Source organism: Morone saxatilis, unplaced genomic scaffold (assembly GCF_004916995.1).
Source record: "Morone saxatilis isolate NCDOM2014 unplaced genomic scaffold, NCSU_SB_2.0 Contig23, whole genome shotgun sequence".
Classification (NCBI taxonomy): domain Eukaryota; kingdom Metazoa; phylum Chordata; class Actinopteri; family Moronidae; genus Morone; species Morone saxatilis.
Genome location: NW_023339796.1, coordinates 9,558,167 through 9,579,051, shown reverse-complemented (window position 1 = coordinate 9,579,051; position 20,885 = coordinate 9,558,167). Strand labels below are relative to the sequence as shown.

The 20,885-nt window shown below is 40.7% G+C and overlaps 3 protein-coding genes across 6 annotated transcripts; 1 reads left to right on the top strand and 2 right to left on the bottom strand.

Moving 5' to 3' along the window:
* Positions 1–8,051: 8,051 nt before the first annotated feature.
* snap47 (synaptosome associated protein 47) lies at positions 8,052–14,964 on the bottom strand. 3 transcript variants are annotated; one of them, XM_035670198.1, is made up of 5 exons: positions 14,668–14,964; positions 14,044–14,565; positions 13,345–13,853; positions 12,914–13,038; positions 9,737–9,883 (listed from the first exon to the last, which is right to left on the bottom strand). In XM_035670198.1, exons 2-5 carry the CDS (start codon positions 14,538–14,540, stop codon positions 9,737–9,739), a joined length of 1,278 nt encoding a protein of 425 aa, XP_035526091.1. In that variant the 5' UTR covers positions 14,541–14,565; positions 14,668–14,964. The 3 variants fall into 3 exon arrangements, with proteins under 3 accessions (XP_035526093.1, XP_035526091.1, XP_035526092.1); XM_035670199.1 differs by having other exon boundaries at positions 14,914–14,964; XM_035670200.1 differs by lacking the exon at positions 14,668–14,964 and having other exon boundaries at positions 8,052–9,883; positions 14,044–14,540.
* Positions 14,965–15,059: 95 nt separating this feature from the next.
* jmjd4 (jumonji domain containing 4) lies at positions 15,060–17,644 on the top strand. Of its 2 annotated transcripts, none has more exons than XM_035670197.1 (6): positions 15,060–15,711; positions 15,953–16,118; positions 16,209–16,334; positions 16,516–16,747; positions 16,843–16,989; positions 17,096–17,644. In XM_035670197.1, the coding sequence occupies exons 1-6, from the start codon at positions 15,459–15,461 to the stop codon at positions 17,429–17,431; spliced, it is 1,260 nt and encodes a 419-aa protein (XP_035526090.1). In that variant the 5' UTR covers positions 15,060–15,458; the 3' UTR covers positions 17,432–17,644. The 2 variants fall into 2 exon arrangements, with proteins under 2 accessions (XP_035526090.1, XP_035526089.1); XM_035670196.1 differs by having other exon boundaries at positions 15,066–15,711; positions 16,480–16,747.
* A 16-nt stretch (positions 17,645–17,660) lies between these two features.
* On the bottom strand, positions 17,661–20,369 carry iba57 (iron-sulfur cluster assembly factor IBA57). The gene is made up of 4 exons (XM_035670204.1): positions 20,217–20,369; positions 19,845–20,094; positions 18,499–18,848; positions 17,661–18,361 (listed from the first exon to the last, which is right to left on the bottom strand). The coding sequence occupies exons 1-4, from the start codon at positions 20,338–20,340 to the stop codon at positions 17,979–17,981; spliced, it is 1,107 nt and encodes a 368-aa protein (XP_035526097.1). The 5' UTR covers positions 20,341–20,369; the 3' UTR covers positions 17,661–17,978.
* Positions 20,370–20,885: the final 516 nt, after the last annotated feature.

Genomic DNA, 20,885 nt, shown 5'->3' with positions numbered 1-20,885 from the left:
ATGTTTCAAATCAGACAGATGATAACAGCCTTTTACTTTATGACACATATTAAAAGACAGATCAGGATTTTTCAGATCAGGCAAAATTGTCAAAATTGAGTTTACTAGTTAGATAAGGACTAGTCCAAATTTAATTATAATAATCCCCAGGACTGATTATGTGACGGGCCATACAGCCATATAGTCTCATTTGTTGAGTGGTCAAACTTAATGTGGGCTATACAATTAGCTTACTTTGAAACCAAAAAACACTTTACTGCATAATGAATGTCATTGACATAATGTAAGTTCACACCCAGATGTTCCGTTTAAACAGATGTTTATAATAAAAGAGTTGAATTGATAATAATGACGCAATAAATCCTTGTGTTTCTGACTGTTCTTTACAATTATTAATTTGCATTGCAAAAGTAATATGCTCATATCTCAATGGTCATAAGTCATTTTGCAATCAGTGTAACACATGAACTACATGTCAGCCAGCTGTTTTATTAAAAGGGAAACTCTCATCAGATGTGTTCCTGTTTGCAGATGTGAGCAATATTTAATGATTTACCCCTCTAATTTGGCGATTAAAGCTCACCACTAATGACAGAACACCACAGTAACTTATAGATCTCCCTCTAGTCTTTAAAACCACAGAGGAGGAGACGAGGGCGGAGAGTGACGCACGTTGTCATATATATAGACACGGTGATTCCACCTCTCTCTCACCAGAATGGAAGAAATGTCTTGATAGATCCACCCCACACATACAGGAAAAATAGCAGCAAAATAAGAACCCCAAATTAATGTGCGGCCATTCTTATATAATAAATATATAATAAAATGCTTATTAAATATGCATTTCGTTATAGTCACTCCAAAGTTGTTAAGTGATATTATGAAACAATCAGCCTATGTACAGAGTTCATATTCTAGGCTTTGACCTTGTCACTCCCAAGCATAAAGCAACTTCAGCATAGCAGGGATTGGGGAGTTACAATAATAAAATTTCAGGTGTCCTTGGAAAGAATTAGCAGCCAGCATACACAAATATTACGAAAAGAAGATCTCCCGCAGGAGAGCAATAAAACAGACAGCAGCCACACCATATTGCCAAATAAACACTAAAACAGAGCCAAGACATCGACTCAATAAGCATATCTGAACAAGTAGAAAATACTTTGTTAAAATGAAGCAGTGATTCTCTTCATTTTAGCAGAGAGTTGGCCAGGATTGTCATGATCCAAAGCTGTGACAGCATAGACAGGAAACTCTGGTTTAAAGCTTGAGGTGTACTGACAACAAATCACTTTCTCTGAATCCCAGCAGAAGCAGCAAGTGCAAACAGGATGATTTCCTCCATAACGCCATCGTGAAGCAACATGATCGGACTGTTAGCAGGCAGTAGCAAATAGCCTTATTGCGAAGTGTGTGTTGGACATCATTGCATCAAGTACAGTAGATCATGTGGATGTAGCAGTGCAAATCACACAGACTTCACTCCATTATTGCTATGACGTAATACAGGATGTGTCAAAATGTGTGCTGCAAAAACAATGACGTAATATATGTTAACACTCCATTCTGACAGGGGATGGTCTAATCAAAGTACATGAGATCATTATTAGCTATTATTACCACCAGTGTAATTCCATGACTATGATATTTTACATATACTAAAATCTGAAGTGTCTGGAATCCAGAAGTATTATCTTATGTTTGTTTTTGATGGTTTGTAAATGGTAAAGATGAATGACAAATTACTGCACTATGAAGTCAAAGCTAGAAAAACTGACAACCACTGTATAGCTGTATTGTTCCAGACAATCTTGCACATCAGACCCAGTCAGGAATTGTTTTTGGGATAAAGTCGGGCTCCTTCTCACAAGAAAAGAACACAAATATTCAAAGTTTCTGACTTTCAAAACATTGGTCTACCACAGGTGCAAGTTTTCCATACCAATTAGCAAGTGCTCCACCCACAAATTTTCCATCAAAATAAACTGGGAACACATAAAAAATGCACATTAAAATGGGAGTGATTGTCTTTGATATTCAATGCTTTAATTGAAACCAGGCAGAATTACCAAGTTCTGTTTTGACGGCTCCATGGTTTTCATCAGTAAAAGGGGATTCCTGAGTGATATCCTGAGGAACACTAGATTTCCTTTTAGAGGAAAACCAAACAGGGTAACACGTCATTGTTTTGCATTGGTCATTCGGCATTACAGTTTTTTCTGTACCTGTAATGGACACTGGGTCAAAGGTTCACACTCCTTCTGTCTGCCACTCACACATTTTGCACATAAATTCAGTAACCACCTCACATATGGCAGGGCTGGGTAAACATCTGGTAATCTTTGTTTCAGCTTCTCAATAGCTCACCAGGCTTTGGTCTTTTTGTGTGTACTCCATCTTCTCCAATTACATAGTTGCTGGCTGCTCCCCTGAGGTTACGTGGACAACCATTTGGGATTGCGGAAGGAGTTTCCACAAAATAGGTGTTGTCCAAAAATTCCTTGCCGTTATGGAAATAAACCCACAGAAAGAGAAAGCGATATAAAGACGGAGAAAAGTAGAGAGAATGAGCTTATGGGCATGCCTTTGGGTACATTTAACCTGGACTTTTTTTTCCTTTTGTTGTTAAAATCTGAGATGAAGTGAAAGTATTCAAGAGGCAAGATCTTTCAACATATATTAAAGTAAAAACAGACAACACTTTTAAGGATCATTTGTATGTAACTGCACTAAAGAAGAGAGGAAATGTATGAATTGCTGGACCGAGAGCATCACAGAAGTTTCAGGGCCAAAGATGGTTACAATTATTCTTTCCATTTGTGGTTGTATTGACTTCAAAAGTTGCAGCCCATGGTATTAGGCTGGCTGCTTCCTTTTGGAAGGTTCTTCAAAGAACATGTCACAATGATTCCAACCTGAACTTGGTCCACACCCTCATCACATGCCCAATCTAATGTCCTGGCGTGGCTTTACCTACTTTGTCAAACATGCTCTTTGCCTTCTGTTGATGCAAAGATATAACCAATGCCATCCATTCATTCATTTACTTTTCACAAACTAGTGCATCTGGACAATGACTTCACAGGTCCCACTGTCAAGGCTGTTCTTACCATGCTGGCAGGGAGCCAGACGAGGCTGCTGGCCCAGGCTCCTTTTCCCAAGTTCCACCCAGACGCTGCGTGCACCGTCATCCTGCTGAAATGTAAACCCCAGATTCAGCTGTGTTTGTTATGGTTGCGCCGGCCCTCAGTGAACACACAGCGCTGTCACAATGTAGCTATAACAGCAGGGCAATATTTCAACAACAATTTATTTGGTCAGCTGCAATTACGTCACAAGGTGGTCAAACACTTTAGTTTGCTGGAATGATAATTAGGATTATTTCACAGGCAATCTTAGCAAGGGTCCTAGACACTGCTCTTATTTCCTAACACACCTCGACATTTAATACAGACGTTTAAGTCAAGTGCTTTTAAGTATGTTTTCACAGTGTCTGAACTTGACCCCACTGGACTGCGTTCACAGAAGCACCATCATTACTGTTTTTGCGGGGATGCTCTATTTAACAGCAGGGCCTGCTATACCCTGTTGTCTCTTTTAATTATCTGTCCACAGTATAAACAATAGTTCAGACCGAACACTAGTGTTGCCCTTGAGATCACTGGCCTGCTGCACTAATGGCTATTTACTTTCCAGGGAAAATAAGTAACCAAGAAAGTCTATTTTTATCCTGAAATGACCCCAGTGTCAACCCCACCGAGGTGAGAGGGTGGGAGGTGGGGGCACATCCTTAACTTTAATCAAACCGCCGGCCCTGCAGGCTGCACGCTGGTGCAACAGCCTTCACGTGATTAATTTTTTTCCTGTTCTCTTGTCAGCTCATGTGATCCAAAGTCACTATAACGTAGCAGATTCCAAGAGAATTTAATGTTAAAATATAAATCCATAGTCTGTTTGCGACTGGCTGGGGGTCTGTGCAGTGTGGCATCAGTCGGGTGGGTAATTTATTGTGGGAGCTAAGTGTTTCCATTTGCAGTAAGAGCCACTAAAAACAGACTTGCTAAAGGTTTCTGGGGGGCCCGCTTGTAAAACTGATGCAGTGTGAGCTGGCTCAGGGTCTGACAACCTGTTTGCGGAGCTGTATAGATGGGGTTTTAATGAATACATAATCCAGTCATTACAAAAAGGACTCCTCACATGTGCCAAAGTTGCAACTTTTGACTGTTGTGTTCTTATTCACTTTATGCAGAGAAGAGGGATGCATTTTTTAAAAAAGGGCTCCCAAGGAAAATAAACAAAGACCTGCAAAGAACTTTCTGTTGCTGGTTACTGTTACTGTGCTTTTACACAAGATTAAAATGCAGAGTAGCCATTAATTCTAACTACTAGGATCAAATATATAACCCTGAGTCCAATGAGAGGGAGGAAGTAAAGAAAATATGTTGATTTATTTCATGTTTTGGATCGTAGCCCTATAAATATACAGAGACATTTGCAAGTATCTACAGTACAGTATCCCACCTGACCCCACACAATGTAAATACAATACTGTCCTCACACAAAGTGCAAAGGTCATATTGCATGAATGTTTGTAATTAATGAAATGAAACTCACCATCAGCAACTCACTGTTGCCCTCTACTGAATCCAGTAAGCACACATTAAGTTAAGTTATCCTTTATTGATCCCCATAAGGATATTTGTTGACTGTATTTAACTCATCCTAAGTGTTAGAAGGGCTGGACCTAAGATCTATGAAGCGACAGTGCTAATCACTGAGCCACCATGCTGCTTAAAATTGTGAATAAATACATTTAATATTATCACCTCGTGGCCAGTTAAGTTAAACAAGTTAACCCTGTGTTTTGGTGGGAAGGGGTGACAGGGTATCGTTACTGGACAAGAGATGTGATTCGTTACAAACAACCTATGTAGTGCAATGTTAACATGATTACGATCTGTTTTTATGAACCGTTCCTTACACTAATACATATAAAATTGTTCAAATTAAATTAGCAAGTAATTAGCAAGTAGCAAGTAATTCAGTGTGTATATGCTAGAAAGGCAAGCACTTCAGCAGAGTTCAGGTAGGCTGCAATGTGGGATTTCACCTGGAGTTGATTTGAGACTGATACTACTGTATAAAACCACAGCCAAGTTTGGTTTGGCTGCCTAGCTGTTAACTCTGTCGCACAGAAATGAGAAAAGTTTGTGAAACACAAGCCAGAAGACCAAAGTGCGCCTCAAAGACCAAGGAAAACATAACAATAAGCGCAAAAGCACATGATATCATCATGCAGCTCAGCATCTGGGAAAGTACCATATTAACAGCCATGCAGAGCACATTTATGGTTTGACTAAACCAAAGAAGGATCTGAATCCACACAATGCAAGTGTAAGAAATAAAGTAAAATGTCAGTCCAAAGGTTAACTAATGCCTTTAGAATAATGTCCATCTAAAACACAAGAGAAAATGTTACCACGCTGATAGCCAGAGACAAGAAGATGATGTTGATGTTGTGTCATATCACTTTCTGCTGTAGACTACATATACACCCCCTAGTTGGACTTAAGCACCTTCCTTCCAGGAACGTTTTCTCCCAGTTCTAACATTAACCAACAGGCCCTATTTCCTGAAACCAGAAACTCCCTCAGCAAAAGGAAACCCAGCAACACCTGCACTAGTAAGAGGCCGGCCAGGACATGAGTCAAACATCCGGCCATTAGACTGAGAGTCTAATAGTGCCCTGGAAGTGAAATTTCTCTTTTATTTTGTTGATATATCTTACGTCTGCTCAACATCAACAATTACTCATGAATTTGTGAGTATAACTGATTACAGATACTGTGCTAAAATACATTCTATAAATAAAAGCACGTGGCTCTTAAAGGGAATTGTTGCATTATTTAAACATTACCAAATATAACAAGAAATGGGAATGAAGTGCTTTAATTTCACATGTAACAAATAGATGTTAAAAACATATTCCTGTGGATGATGACTCCAGTCTATTTGTGCTGTGGTCACATGGCTTCATATTTTGGAGTGTAGTGCAACCCACATGTGCCCTCGAAGCCCACAAACTTGTGCTGCTTTTTCCCAGCAAGAGTTGATTGATTGGCCATCAATGGAGACACACTCCTCGAATGAGAGTGCTCGCCGCAGAACTATCGAGTAAACAGACTTGGAAGTCAAGGCCAGCAAAATCCCTTGTGTCTCCATACCATCCGTTAGGAAGGCAAAGCCGGATCTCATGTATCTGTGGTCAGACAAGACCGCCACCACTTCCTCGTATTGCAAGGCTGCTTCAAAACCACGCCAGTGTGTGCTCTATTTCCCTAACCTTTTTTAAGGGTTGGAATTCACATAACCATGTGGTGTGCTTCTGGAGTTTGGGACTTCAAAAATCTCACTGTTTATCACTCAAATCAACAAAAATAAACGGTCCACAGTGAAAACATTTGCAACCGTGCTGAAGGAACTTTTCATAATGTCATAACTAGGCATCCCTTCAGTGTTATCATGTGCTTGTGCTTTCAGTCTCACATATTTCATGGTGGGCTTTGTTTAATAGAAGTGATAGGTTCATGCTAACTGGGACCAGGCTGTTGAGTGAGGCTGTCGGTCTTCTTTCGAACCCCTTTGTGTAAGGCGTCTTCCTGATTCATAATTGAGCGATCAACCGCTTGCCAAATTAAATCTGGTCCAGTGTTGACATGAAGTAGTCCCCCCCCTTCTGGGCCCAGCAGGGGTGGTCAGCTGATGCCAACAGTCTTGGTGCCAACAGGATGTTATAATAGTAGAGGGTATAAAGTGAGCCACTTGCACACAATACCATGCACAGCAGCTGAAACAGTAATTAACATCCGTTTCTAGTTTGCACATGTTTAGATATTCTCTGTTGCAATTTGTCACATGGGAGCCAACTATGAGGGCGTTGCCTGTTGACTTTTTGTTAAGAAATAAAGACTGGTTGGAATTCAGGACGCTCATTTCACTGCCTGAGTTCTTCCAAACTAACTAAACCTAATTTGCTTTCCAGTTAATAAATTATGTTGTTTCTTTGGATTTAATGGTCATTTTATGCCAGGATACTATTCTCAAGTGTTCTGCCGATTTCAGTCAATTGGTTGTTCAAAACCTTCATCTGGCCTTTAAAAATGTTTCCAAGGCACTCATCTCGAACTGGTGTTAAACGGTGATAAAACCCATATTTCATTGTTTGCAAAAGCTAAATGTCTCCACTAGTGAGCTCCATATGCTCTCTATATATACAGAGAGAAGAAAAACTGAGGGTGAAAACAACACCTATTTTTTATGATGTCTTGTAGAACAAAGGCTGTTTCGTTGCATTGTTTTTGTAGTTTGTAATTATGGAAACATTTAATAGGAATGTTGCAAACGCTTGACTCAGACTCAGGCCCATTGATGATGTTTAATGCTTAGCCCTTAGGTTTAGGGGATAAATATACTCTTTACAATGTGTATTTTAGAAAAAAAAAATGGTTACAAACTTTCTTCTGAAATGCTGCTGCAAATCTGTTATTCAGCATCATTCGTTTTGAGCTACAATTCAAATGGAGTTCAATATTTGCCCTCCTTTAAGTTCTGTTTTGCTCTCTACCAACTCCTGTAGGGGAATATCTGGCTCTTTAGCTGCTAAATGCCCCACTGTGTTCACGAGGTAGTCACTAACTTTGTCTGTCTGTTGTTTGGCGCTCAGAAGCTAGTGGATTCATAAACAGCTGCAGATTGAAATGCTGATGAGAGTGTGGAGTGCACCAAAACAATGAGCTCAAAGATGCTAAACTGTTCTGCAGACCCGAGGGGAACTGATGTCTGGTCAGAACTGTGGGTTTGTCATTGCGACTGACACAATTCACATACACATTCATTACTTGACCCATTGTTAATATATAATAAATTTGATTATAGCAAATTTAAACCAACAAAAGTATCTGAATGAACAAACTAATGATCTCAGCTTTATCAGTAATATTTGAGATTTTTGTTGTATTTCATTGCAAATAATATGCATTCAAGGATGACTTGCAAGCTGAAATTCATTTCAATGCTTCCAATAAAGTGTTGCTTTATTCATTCATTTGTTTGCTACGAAAGATGCAGGTGCATTTTTCAATGTATATTTAGAGCTAACTGTCTATTTGTATCAGTATATTCTGTCAAGGTAAATGTGATATCATCAGCAAAAAGAAACATGTATAGAGCACTGAAATCATAATTTTAAAAACATGATAAAGATATTTTAAGTTAACTGACAGTCAATTGCATGTTCACAATGATAGCAAACCACAATAATATCACAGAATTACAATACATGTGTCAGTTATTTACAGATTATACAGATTTAGAATACTACCATTCTAAGGAAGACATATACAGTATATGTAGACCTTGGAGTATTATATCATTTAAAAACAAAGAAAGGGTGTTTTCTATTTTGTCCCAGAACTTAGTTGCACATTTACAGTCTTCTGCCATATAGTATATTGATATTGATGGGGCACTTGATGCAATACAAAGCAGTAATATTGAGACATGCAACATTAAGCCACAGGGAAACCGTGTAAAGAGAATAAGTGACACCTAGGACCTGAGTGAGACAAGTCATCAATCAGGACAGAGATAGTTATAAAAAGGAAGATTGGCAGTACATCATCAGAAACATGGATATTACTGGGATGACACTGAAACACATCTGTCATCTTCTGTCAGTCTATTACTGTTAGTGGAAAACCTGTTCACCCAGCGCAAAACTATTTTTTCCGAGGGCAGGTAAGTCATGACCCCTTCTCTGCCTTTGATTGTAGTACTCATTGGTTTGGTTGTTATGGTTTAGGCATAAGAGTGAGATAGGTTAGGGTTAGGGTAAAAATGTCAGGGTAAGCCAATCAGAGGCAGTGTAGGGCGGGTCATGACCAAATCAGTCTTGCAAGTAAAACCAATGAAAACATGCAGTTTGTTTTAAATGAGCATGTGCAGCGTGAATAAATAGACTAGTTATTTTCTTTGTCGCATTTCAAATGTCCATTTTGCCCTTTACTGCAGTGGTTGTCATTGCTGTCTGCCACCTGCCTGCTTCACTATGAGGGCATGACATGCCAGGAGGATTCATGCTATTCCCCCAAATCCCACTCAGGTGCCACGACCAATCAGTAGGAGTCATCTGTGCACCGACAAAGACGTAATCCCTCACTGGCTTCCTACCACAAACTGAATCTGCTGAGCCAAGCCGTAAGCACCACTACCAGGCACTGAACCTGGACACTGAACCGATTGTGCTAACCATGCTAGACACAGCTGCTAAATGCTGCAGGATGCACATTCAGAGGGCTCATTTATCTCAGCCAAACAAAATAATGGCAAATTTATATTGCACAATTAAAACTTATGTCAAAATGTATGAGCCCACATAAGACACATAACAGAAAAAAACATTGTTTAGAGTCATTTTAAAAGACATAATCACACAAACATCTTTAGCAAACATTGCTGCTTTCTCCCCAGAAATCACTGACACTTGAACCAATGTGATTATATGAATATTCCATCAAATTCAACAAAAATCCTCTGAACCATTAAGAGTATATTCAAGTCCCTACTGCTGTGTGCTCTCACACTGTACCAATCCAGTGAGGACAATGAGGAAGCTTACAGTGTATTCCTAAGGAAGAATCTGGTTGCACCACATGTGTCTGCTGGACTGTCAGAGCTACAGCAGTCTCTTCATGCGGCAGGTGTGCTTCTCTATGTGCATGGTGGCTCGGTCAGTGGAGTTGGTCAGGACGTCCAGAACCTCGTCCTGCCGTTCCAGCTCTGTCTCTGCCTCCAGGGCAAGGTTCTTCAGCTGCATTAGCATCTGCAAACACACACACAGAATCCAATACTTACACACACTCATTTGTTCAAGTAATTATACACCAGCCCCCAGTGAACGCTGACAACTAAGGAGCAAGACACAAATAAAAGAAGATTAAATACTGAAACCCACAGATAACTGGTGAGCAGTTGCAGGGTGGAACATGTGGAGCATATGTGCAGAGGTGTAAAGATGGGGTGAATGAGTTAGAAAGCGAGTGTGTTAGTGAAACAGAGAATGAGGAGTAGATGAGAGTGACATTTTCATTTAATAACAGTTTTTTTTCTTCTCCTTTTGGCAACAAAGGCAATAGCCTGCTGTTCAGTGTCCGCACATGAGAAAGAAACTTTACAGTTCAACACCAATCATGATGCAATAAGAGCAACAAGGCAGATATATGATAATATTTCATATTATGCAGTATATGAAACTTTAGAGGACATTCAGAAAGAAGTTGTGGCTTATCTCCTGGGATCACTGATATCATACAATACTGTTTTCTGCTCTTAGTGGGTTTAAGGAATACTGTGACTACATCTCCATAGTCCAACAACTGTGTGTGTTATGGTTGATGGAACTACTTAAATATACGGTGATGTGCCAAGCAAAACCTAATAAACACTCCTCCAAACCCCACCACCATGGTTTCTAAACTAATATTATGTTATGCTACACATGCGCTCTCTCTCGCTCTCTCTTTGTCTCTCTCTCTCTCACACAGGCACACACACATTGACATTATGTCAGTTTTCACTGGCAGGTACACACGGACATTGCAACTGAGCACAGAAACAGCTCCAGACAGCAGTTTGAAAAACAGATAGTATGTCAATACACACTGTGGAACAACTGTATTCACTCACTCAGGTCTGTGACTTTACAATTTCAACTGGGAGAACATGACTGAATCACACCTTGCAGTTAACATTAACAGGAGTTTTGGTGTGTCATAGAAAAACACAGAAAATGAATATTTTTAGCTGCTGCTTATACAATGGTTAGAGGATTTAAGTCATGTAGAACCCCCTAAAATTAAACATTTAGGCTAGAACTAATAGAAAAAATACATGAGCTAAAATTCCTAGTGTCTTGTGCATGAGTGATGTAATTTCAAGCCTACAATACAGTACATGAAATCTAAAAAATGCTTTATCCTTCTTATGAGTGAGCTAGTTTGTACTGTTAAGAAGTAGGAATTTACAGCCTGAAACAATAATACTCGTATTAAAATGTTCAGACAAAGGGGAATATTTGCTAAAAGCACTTAGGACAGACTGAGTGACGCTCTGTACAAGTTGCCCCACTGTAGATTCTAATCTGGACATGAATAACATTAAGAGTAGGGTGTGTACAGAAGCATAGCATTAAGTCCAAATTGGAAGCCTTTGAAGTCTGAACCATTATCAGCTGTAGACAATATGCCACTTATAAACACAATAGACAAGCCAACCTGCATGACTGGCCCAATGCTATTATTGCTATGATAAATTTGTTTGGAAAATGATTATATAGACAAAAACAACAGTGAAACACAGTACATTGCTACTATGTACAATAATTAACTAAATATTAGGTATGAAGTGTTAACAATGCCTCATTTGAGATATGATTTATGCAGTGGGTAGACAAAATAATACATCATAAAGTAGTTCTTATAAGTAACTAATCTACAAAGGAAAATACTGCAACAAAGGTGGGTAAGGCTGCAAGCGAGTGCCCAGACTTCATCTCTAAAATACTGTACATGTCGATCATATCCTTATTTATAAATTCAAACTTGTGACTGCTATGCCTCTTTGTCATGAAATTTGTAGTTTTTCTGTCTGAGAAATATTTTTTCGGCTGCTGTCTTCGACATATTAATAATAATTATTAACCAGTTTTCTATTAAAGTGTCTGTAAAGTGGATACAAATGTCTCATGTTGCTTTCTTAACTCACACATAAAAGATAGCTGAATATCTTTTATAGCTAACAAATAACTCTAATTAGAGCCAGACCGATAAATTGCCTGGCTGATATGAGCTTATGTAACATTTAGGAGGATCTATTGGCAGAAATGGAATATAATATTCATAGGTATGTTCTAATTTGTGTATAATCACCTGAAAATAAGAATCGTTAACTTAGAATGAGCCATTTTCATCTACAGATGACACAGGTTGCCTTCTATGGTGACCCTTGTGTTTATGTAGTAACCCACAATGGACAAACCAAACACTGGCACTACATATGGCCTTTTTTGCATGTTTCACAGCCACCGTAGTTTCTGTTTCACACTCGGAAAGGGAGAGTGAACTATACCGCTAAATGCCACTAAATCCTACACACTGGACCTCGGCCTCAGAAACCCGCTATCTGTTGGGTTATAGTTCTGACTGGCATTCACCCTGATATGTCCCACCCTTGTAACAGTTATTGTAATGATGGTTTTGTTAATTCCGTGTTGGAGGTGTTTAGATTCCTTTGTTTGCCACTTACATAAAGTAAGCTTTAATATACTAAACCGTAGAGCCTTGGTGTCACTTCATCAAGTGTACATTCCTTTTTTAGTCTAAATACCATTATGTAATGTGTATCTAAGCATGATTTAACAAAAACAAGTAGTTTACTAAAGAGGTTTTGCATGAAATAGCTTATTCTAAGCTACCTGGAATAGTGTGTCAAACACAAAGAATTGTCTGAATCGTAGGTTTGGATTTGCGTCACTGTATAGTTCTTGCCACCACAGACTATGTCTGTAACATTTCTCAGTGTTCTGAATGGAAAGACATAAAGTCTGACCAAATGACTGAACAGGTTTCTTTTCCTCTCTTAAAACCAGGATGGACTCTGGTTTGTGGTCTCACTAAATAACATTTTAAACACACAGGATGAAAAATAATAATCATTATGGTGAATTGTGGTTTGAAATGGAACTATCAAAATACATGTTACAAAAACCAACCATTACTTACTATAATATAAATACAAATATGAAAAATAAAAATGCCACAATGGTGCAAGTCATATATTCACACACAGGTCTCACCTGTTTGAGTTCCTGGGCCTCAGCCTGACTGACAGATGGCTGGAGGACATGCACCTGCAACTGGGACAGATCTCCTGCTGGGACCTCCAGTGGGAGCTCTGTGTCTTGGCACTTCTGTTGCAAACCTGACTCCATGGGTGGAGATGGTGAAAAAGTGCATATGTTGTTTATGAGGAAACCAGACAGTAAACTCAAAGTACGACAACTGAGGCAATCAGGATGAAGTGACTCATCAAAACACATCTCTGGCAAGGAGACACACCAATAACCATGTCCAAGAGTCATGTGGATGAAATGTTTTCACATGTGGCTACACACCTATAAATATACAGAGGTGGAAACATAGACCTTTACTGCCACTTAGTGGTCAATTTTATACTAGACATGGAAACAGGGAAAAAAAGCCTTTATTTACATTATCCATGACTTACCTTCATTCCAGTTTGGCCCCTCTGTGTCACATGGAGATGAAACTGGAGTTGCCCTGAAAGCAGCGTATTCACTAGTGAACTCCACCTTCTTCTTGTGCTGCATCTCTAACACACACATTGCCTCTGGCATCTTGGCAGACAGGAACCTGTAGCATATATCTGGCTTCCCAATAAACCGCTGTTTAACAGTGATCTCATAAGGACTGTGGACCCTGATTTCGTCGATTTCATTTCGTTCAAAGCGGTGAAGGAGTTGGCAGTTTGTGTCTCGCACCTCCAGTGAGGACACCAGCACCAACAAGCATCCGGGTTTTAGGTCCGAGTCCCCACCTCTGGTCACTACAGCTGGGATGCTTGTGATCACCTTATTTCTACCGGACCCTCTGCCAGCTGCAGCAGCAGCAGCAGCAGCAGCTCTTGCAGCGTCCTCGGCCTTAGCTTCCTGCTGAGCTTTCCATGGGAGTTTACCAAAAGGCCACCAGGCGGGAGTCTCCAGCTCAGACAAAAGTCTGCAACACAGCACAAAAGGAATGGAAGAATTCAGTGTGTACGACGTGTTTCATTATGATAGTAGGCCTGGTTTTGTATTGCAACTACTTAGTTATAGCTGTCAACAGTATAAGAATAAAGCATGAACAAGAATGGCAAAGAAATAAAAAGGAATAATATCATCGAGTCAGGTAATATTTAGATAATTACTTATCAGCCACGCCCAGGTCTGAGTCAATCTTCTCCAGTCCCTGCATCATATCGTCAAACTGCTCTCCTTGGTGGCTGATGACTATGCCGGTGTCCTCCAGTCTCCTCTGGGCCCCAGCCACCAGGTTGATCAGCTCTCTGCCTTTAGAGGGTTGACATTCAGCCCCACGGGGCTCTGAGCCGGGGGACAGAAGGCGTTCTCTCCAGAAATGCTCTAACACGTTATAAACCACCACCCTGTTGGGCTTAAGGGAGCCAAACCAGTGTTTCACATTGCCCTCTTCAAGCACTGTAAGAGTGCTAAAAATGAAACTGGATGACTCCATCTTGATCTCCATGATCCTGGAGAGACGGAAGCTGGCAAGACTCTCCTTCCTCTGATTAGAGACAAAGCGCACCATGGTCCTGGTGAGAGACAGGGTGCCGCTCTCCCACCGCTTCTCACTGTTGATGTAATAGGAGCCGGGCCAGCTGTGGATTGGGACGTCCCGGCTCATTTTGGAAGGAGCTACACTTATTCACCTAGAAGGACAAACAAGGCTTCAATATCAAATATATACCATGCACACAGCACACTGGTGTTCATCTACAGTTCATAATCACAAGGACGCTGTAAAGAGTGACCTCTGTGTCCTGATACTGAGTACACTCTCTGCAGAATGTGATGAGGGATCCAAGCAGCAGATGAGATCAGCTGAGGCGTTCACACTGGCAGCTTCAGCTGTGGAGGAGCGACCTTTCTACCCGACTGACCGCATTACCAGTGCGTCACTATAGCGTTATAACCGCTCTGAGCGTGTGTCACTCCCTCGTGGTAAAAAAAGATATAAATATATAGTCGCCCCACGCCACATTAATTGAAAACACTACCTGGTTGTGCTGAGCATTACGTTACCACATACTGTTCTCCGAATCAGTGGTGTTTATCACGGAAGTGACGTCACGCTCGAGCACGGCTGTATTTACTGTCCGACTTGAAAATTGTGCTGTCAAAAAAAAAAAAAAAGGCTTTCACGATAAGGTTTTGGGATAAATAAGTATTGTTAGCTAGGTACGGCGGATTCTGAATGAGCTGCGATAGCGTGCAGTATTAGCATTAAATAAATTAAAATGTTAATATAACGTAAGGCAGTGGCAGTGTTGTATGTGTGCCTCGTTCCGGAGCCGTAACCTGCAATCTTCGGGATGGAGTCATATGCAGCGACCTGTTGTCAAGAAAAACAGAAAGAAATACGTTTTAGCATAATGCTAGTCGTCTAGCCTAATATAGCCTAAGTTTATTAGCGAAAGTGAAAAGATGTGCGCTATGTAATGTCAAATCAATCGACCCGCCAGCTTTCCCTCACCGTTTTCTCGCTGTCCAAACGGTGACAGCTAAGCTCGCTAACTGGCTAGCCGAGGTCCTGTTTACCATCATGGACAGGGAGGCGTACCGTAACTGCTGCAGCCTGGTCAAAATACCAAGACAGTCCTATGAACAGTTCTGGTCTTCGCATTTTGTAGATTACATCGACAAGGAGCTGAGCTATTCTAAGTTTTTCAAGAAATACTTGCTTCCCAATCACCCGTGTATGTTTTCAAGAAGGTTTACAGAGGACTGGAAGTGTAGAAAGCAGTGGGTGTCTGAGGAGGGGAAGCCTAATTTCCAGAAGCTGCTGCAAGAGTTTGGTAAATACTGTTACTAGATGGTTGTAGTGGGGAATACAGAGGTGGGTAAACTGTGGGTGAACTAGTTTGACACAGTTGATCTGAAAAGAGAGTTGGACAAACTGAGTTTACTTGGGTTCACCCCCCACCCACCCCTGCTTATTACTAATGTGTTAACTAACTACCATACATCATTATGCAGCTGTTGCAATGGCTGGTGTCATGTACTGAATAAAGATAGTTTATTTGTTGTTTACCACAGAGGAGACTCCTGTTCCTGTTGCAAACTGCAATGCAAAGGAGTACAATGCTAACCCTAAACAGGTGATGCCTTTCAAAGAGTTTATACACTACTGGAAGGAATACATTCAAAATGGCCACTCGTCGCCCAAAGGATGTCTCTATCTCAAAGACTGGCACATGTCAAGGTGAAATGAATGCTAATTCAGAAGCACTTTTTGTCTCACAGCACAATTTGTGTAACGACCCATGATTAATTGCATATTATTGTTCAACAGGGACTTTCCAGAACACAATGTTTACACCACACCGGTCTTCTTTTCTTCTGACTGGCTTAATGAATACTGGGATACTCTTGAGGTGGATGACTACCGGTTTGTCTACATGGGACCCAAAGGCTCATGGTAGGAAAAATGTAGCATAATGTTGGCAAAACACAATAATAGCTTTTTTTTTTTAAATTTTCAAAATCATATCAATAGGTTTATTATTATAGTGCAAACTAGTTTAGGATTTTGAAGACAATCTGATGCATTTTCTGGTCACCAGGACCCCGTTCCACGCTGACGTGTTCCGCTCCTACAGCTGGTCTGCAAACATCTGTGGCAGGAAGAAGTGGCTCCTGTATCCTCCGGGTCAGGAGGAGTTTTTACGAGACACTCACGGCAACCTCCCTTACGATGTGACGTCAGCTGAACTTCGAGACACGGGCCTTTTCCCACACTCTGAAGAAGTCTGTCAACCTCTTGAAATTATTCAAGAGGCAGGTGAAATTATTTTTGTGCCCAGTGGCTGGCACCATCAAGTTTATAATCTGGTAAGAACTGTAAAGGTCAGAGTAAAAACATGTACCGAAGGACATATTATACATCTCTGACATAGGAATTCTCTCTTTAATGCTTGTCTTAACAGGAGGACACCATTTCTATTAATCATAACTGGTTGAATGGCTGCAACATAGACATCATGTGGCAGTTCCTCCAGAATGAGCTATCGTCCGTTCAAAAAGAGATAAATGAGTGGAGAAACACTATGGACTCTTGGCATCAGCACTGCCAGGTATGTCCGGGATAAGACTGTTTGGCCTGCATGCTTTCAAGAAATATGCTGTTACCATCAATGTCTCCAATATCAAATGTGAAGTTATTGTTAATTTACTTGTCAGGTCATCATGAAGGCCTGCTCTGGTATCAACTATGGGGAGTTTGCCTCGTTCCTGAAAATCCTTGCTGACAACCGAATGGCTTTCCTGAATGCTTGTTCCTCTGGGGATTCCTCTGAATACCCACGACATCTCTCAGAGACCCTCACCACACTTGGACCTTACCATGCTGCCTTTGACCTACAAAGGGTGGCTCACATAATTGAGTGCCTACTCTGCAATGAAGACTTTAAGCGACTCGATCATTCAGCTTTGACTTTGCAGCCAGAAACCATGTTACAGCAAATCCGGGACACCATACAATCCACAAGAGGGCAGCATCTCCTTTATCAGGAATAAGATGTTCAGTGGTGTCCCAACAATATTAATAATCACCTGGAAATAGCTTGAATGAAAAGTGCCAATTTGTACCGTTAGAAAAAAAGATGATGATAAAGGTGTTATTATGCCTTTGGTCTGAGTTGAACTGCAGTCTCAAATGTTGCTTGTGAATGTTTGGAATTTGTTTTTGCACTGAACGATAAAGTGGATGAATAAAAAAAAAGAAAAATACACAAGTAGACTGAGGCTTTGTTTTGCTATTTTGCATCTTTATTCAAAAACAAACCAACACCATATCACAGTTGGTATATCGTGTTGTATAATGCTGGAACAGATCTGTTAAATAAAATCATTCTGTGGTAAATAATACTTTACAATTTGGGAACAATCACTCTAAAAGTAGGCTTTATTGCAAACAAAAATACTCACAAATATGGATTAGTGCCACACAGCTGTAAAGCAATGACAGTGTAACATACTGTACTTCGGGGTTCTGTGTAAGTCTGTCAGATGTGATATATGTCACATTTGAGGGAACTATGAAACATCCTCCTCTTCAGTTGATTTACACGTCTTTAGGCCACCAGTCTGGCACAGAGGCCTCAAGTGTCACTGCAGCGTCGTCAGAAGATTTGAGCGCCAACACCTCTTTGGCATGAGCCATGCGGATAAGGCTCAGACCGAGCTCTCCAACCCCTGCTCGGTGCTTCCCAGCTGGCTTTCCTGACTGAGTTTGCAGCGCAGCTCCTTCCTCCAGGTCTTGGACTGGAGCTGACAAGCGTACTGGCATCAGGCGTTTCCGAACCACCCCAGTGTGATGAGTCCTGGCTGTGAGCTCCTGACCAATGTAACAGCCCTTGCTAAAGCTGATCCCCTGCATGTAGACAAGATTTGACTCTAGTGGTAGCGCCACCCCGGGGGGAAGGTCCTTCACTCCCTCGGGAAGTCCTAGACAACAGTGACAGCAGAGGAAACAAAACTTGTCAAACAATGTCAAGAGCACATGTGCGTACAAATCTTCACTTCTTGTCCCATTTCTCTTTTAATACAAACTGCATGTAATCCAACACACTAGCTGGTCTTACCTATTGCATAGCGATGTCTGTGATACTCTTGTGTGTCACCTGTCTGGCATGATGCAATGATATCCACGGGGTCAACTTGACTGTTCACCACCAATCTCCAGCCCATTTCCTGAGTTCGAGGATCAGTCTCCCATACCAGAGCTTTGTCTGGGGAGGAGAGCTCTGGTTTACTGGCCTCTTGACCTGTGTTCTTTTCCTTGGGCAGCACTGCCCATACAGAGAGCTCCGGACAGGTGTTTATGTTGACCTTTCTGCGGATCTTGTACATCTTCAAATGTCTCAAGATCGAGTCCTTAACCGTGGAGTCAAACTCGAGGAAAACACCAGGTCTTTCATCGGCTTCTTTCAGACTGAAAGGAAAGACAGCAAGTTTAGAAGTGCCTCGTAAAAAAAGAAAATCCACCAACGAAACTATCCAATCAGTTAATTGGAGGAGTTATTTTATGATGACGCAACAACATAGTTTCATGGTGAACACTTTGAACTTATTATACACACTTTTTTTAATATGCCTGGCCGTTTTCAGTTAATGATTTTTTGATTTTATGCACCCATGCATGTTGGCTGATTAGATGGGACCTTGGGTGGAGCTATGATGGGAGATACATTATGTCAGCAAAGTCTTAAAAATGATAAAGTTGTCCTCTGAACAAAAATGATTCATGTCTGCTGAAAATATTGTATTTTATGTCCCATGTCGTAGAGAGGCTGCACACCAGGCCAAAATATTGTTATTTGTGGGGGTGCCCAAACTTCTGCATACAACTTTATAGATTAGGTAAGTTTATTCACAAATAGCTGCTCCAGCAATGCAATGCAAAAACAAAAAACTGTTTCATAGCCTCAATGAAATGGCATTTTGGCAGGATTTCACTTCCTTTATTTGGCTATTGAAACATAACAGGGGAAGGGTAAAGTTCACAGGTTCAAATCAGGAGATCAGTTAGGGATATGTAGCTGCCAGGCACACGGACGTCATTACATTTTTAGTTTTAATGCATGTATCTACTGTTCTAGAAAATAATTAAGACAAAACTAAAGAAAGGTAATCCATTTTTGTATATCTAATGTAAAACAAGTCCATATTTTGAGAGTACAACAAACTAGCTGGCAAAGTTAGTTATTTTTCCCATTTGAATTACCTCCCTGTAGGACTGTGGAATAAATGTATCTCAGTTTAAAGCGACCTGGACAAGAAAGCTTAAACTTAAGAGACTGGTTGTACTTAACTGTTTTAGCCAGACTGTGCTGCCAGCAGCTGCTTACAAGATAAGTAGCCACACCCTCGCGTTTGCTGAAAACCTGTACATGCGAGCGTTTAAACGGCACAATGAAGTGTACTGTACCTGTACAACATGATATCATACAGTGTCCTCCCTTGTACATTTAACATGTGTGAGTACATGGCTGTGTGTCCTGGCTCGTCCAGCTGCTCCATGTCATTGGTTATAATCCCCTGGAGAAACGGGCTTGTTTCTTCTCCCTGGATTTTCAGCAAGGTCCTGTGAGGAAGGCGATAGCACACAAACTGTCCGGGGACATCTCTCCCGTTACCGGTGGACTGGCTGTAACTCTTCACACGGACCCCGGCTTGAGCTGAAACACCGGAGAAAAAGGTTACGCACACATACCGACCGGTGTACTTTCTGGCGTAAACTCCGAGACAACCGGCGGACGTGAACGCCCCCCGAGCTAAACACAAAGCCCCCATATTGTACATTGTCGCTGGAGTGGAAATGAAGTGGCTGCTTCGCCTGTTAACGACAGTGGACGGCTACATAACACAGGACATAGCAGACGAGTCCCGGAGCAAGAACTCCATTTTGATGTCCCAGAATGCATTGCTCGATAATATTGGAGCACGTGTGTATGTGACAGTATGGTTGCACTGTCCTCCAGCTACTTGTATTTACTTCACTTTTAGCTGTATAGTAACGCCTAACTCCGTTTTTATTGAGTATGACTGAATCAACATACATCAATAATTAAATACTACTAATAACACTAACAATAATAATAAAATAGCATGTTGGCTCCCACTGACAGGTAATGCCAAACAACAAATGCATGTGACATCTCTGTATGTTTTCTTATTGAATGAAGACAACAACAACAAAAAAGTCAGTTATATCAGCATAAGAAAATTTTCCTGTGTTTTTGTTATAACAACACACCAGCTTATAGACCTTATATTTCTTCTTACATCTGAAAATCTTCTCAGCTTTGTTGTCTTGTTATAACAAGACATGTACAAGATATGTTTGGCATTATAACAAAAAGCTTTCATATGGGCCCCATAAGCATTGCAATGTAAAAGTTAACACAAGTTAACATGCACAGAGATGACTAGATAGGGCTTTTATTAAACAAAGCGTATTGTATTAAAT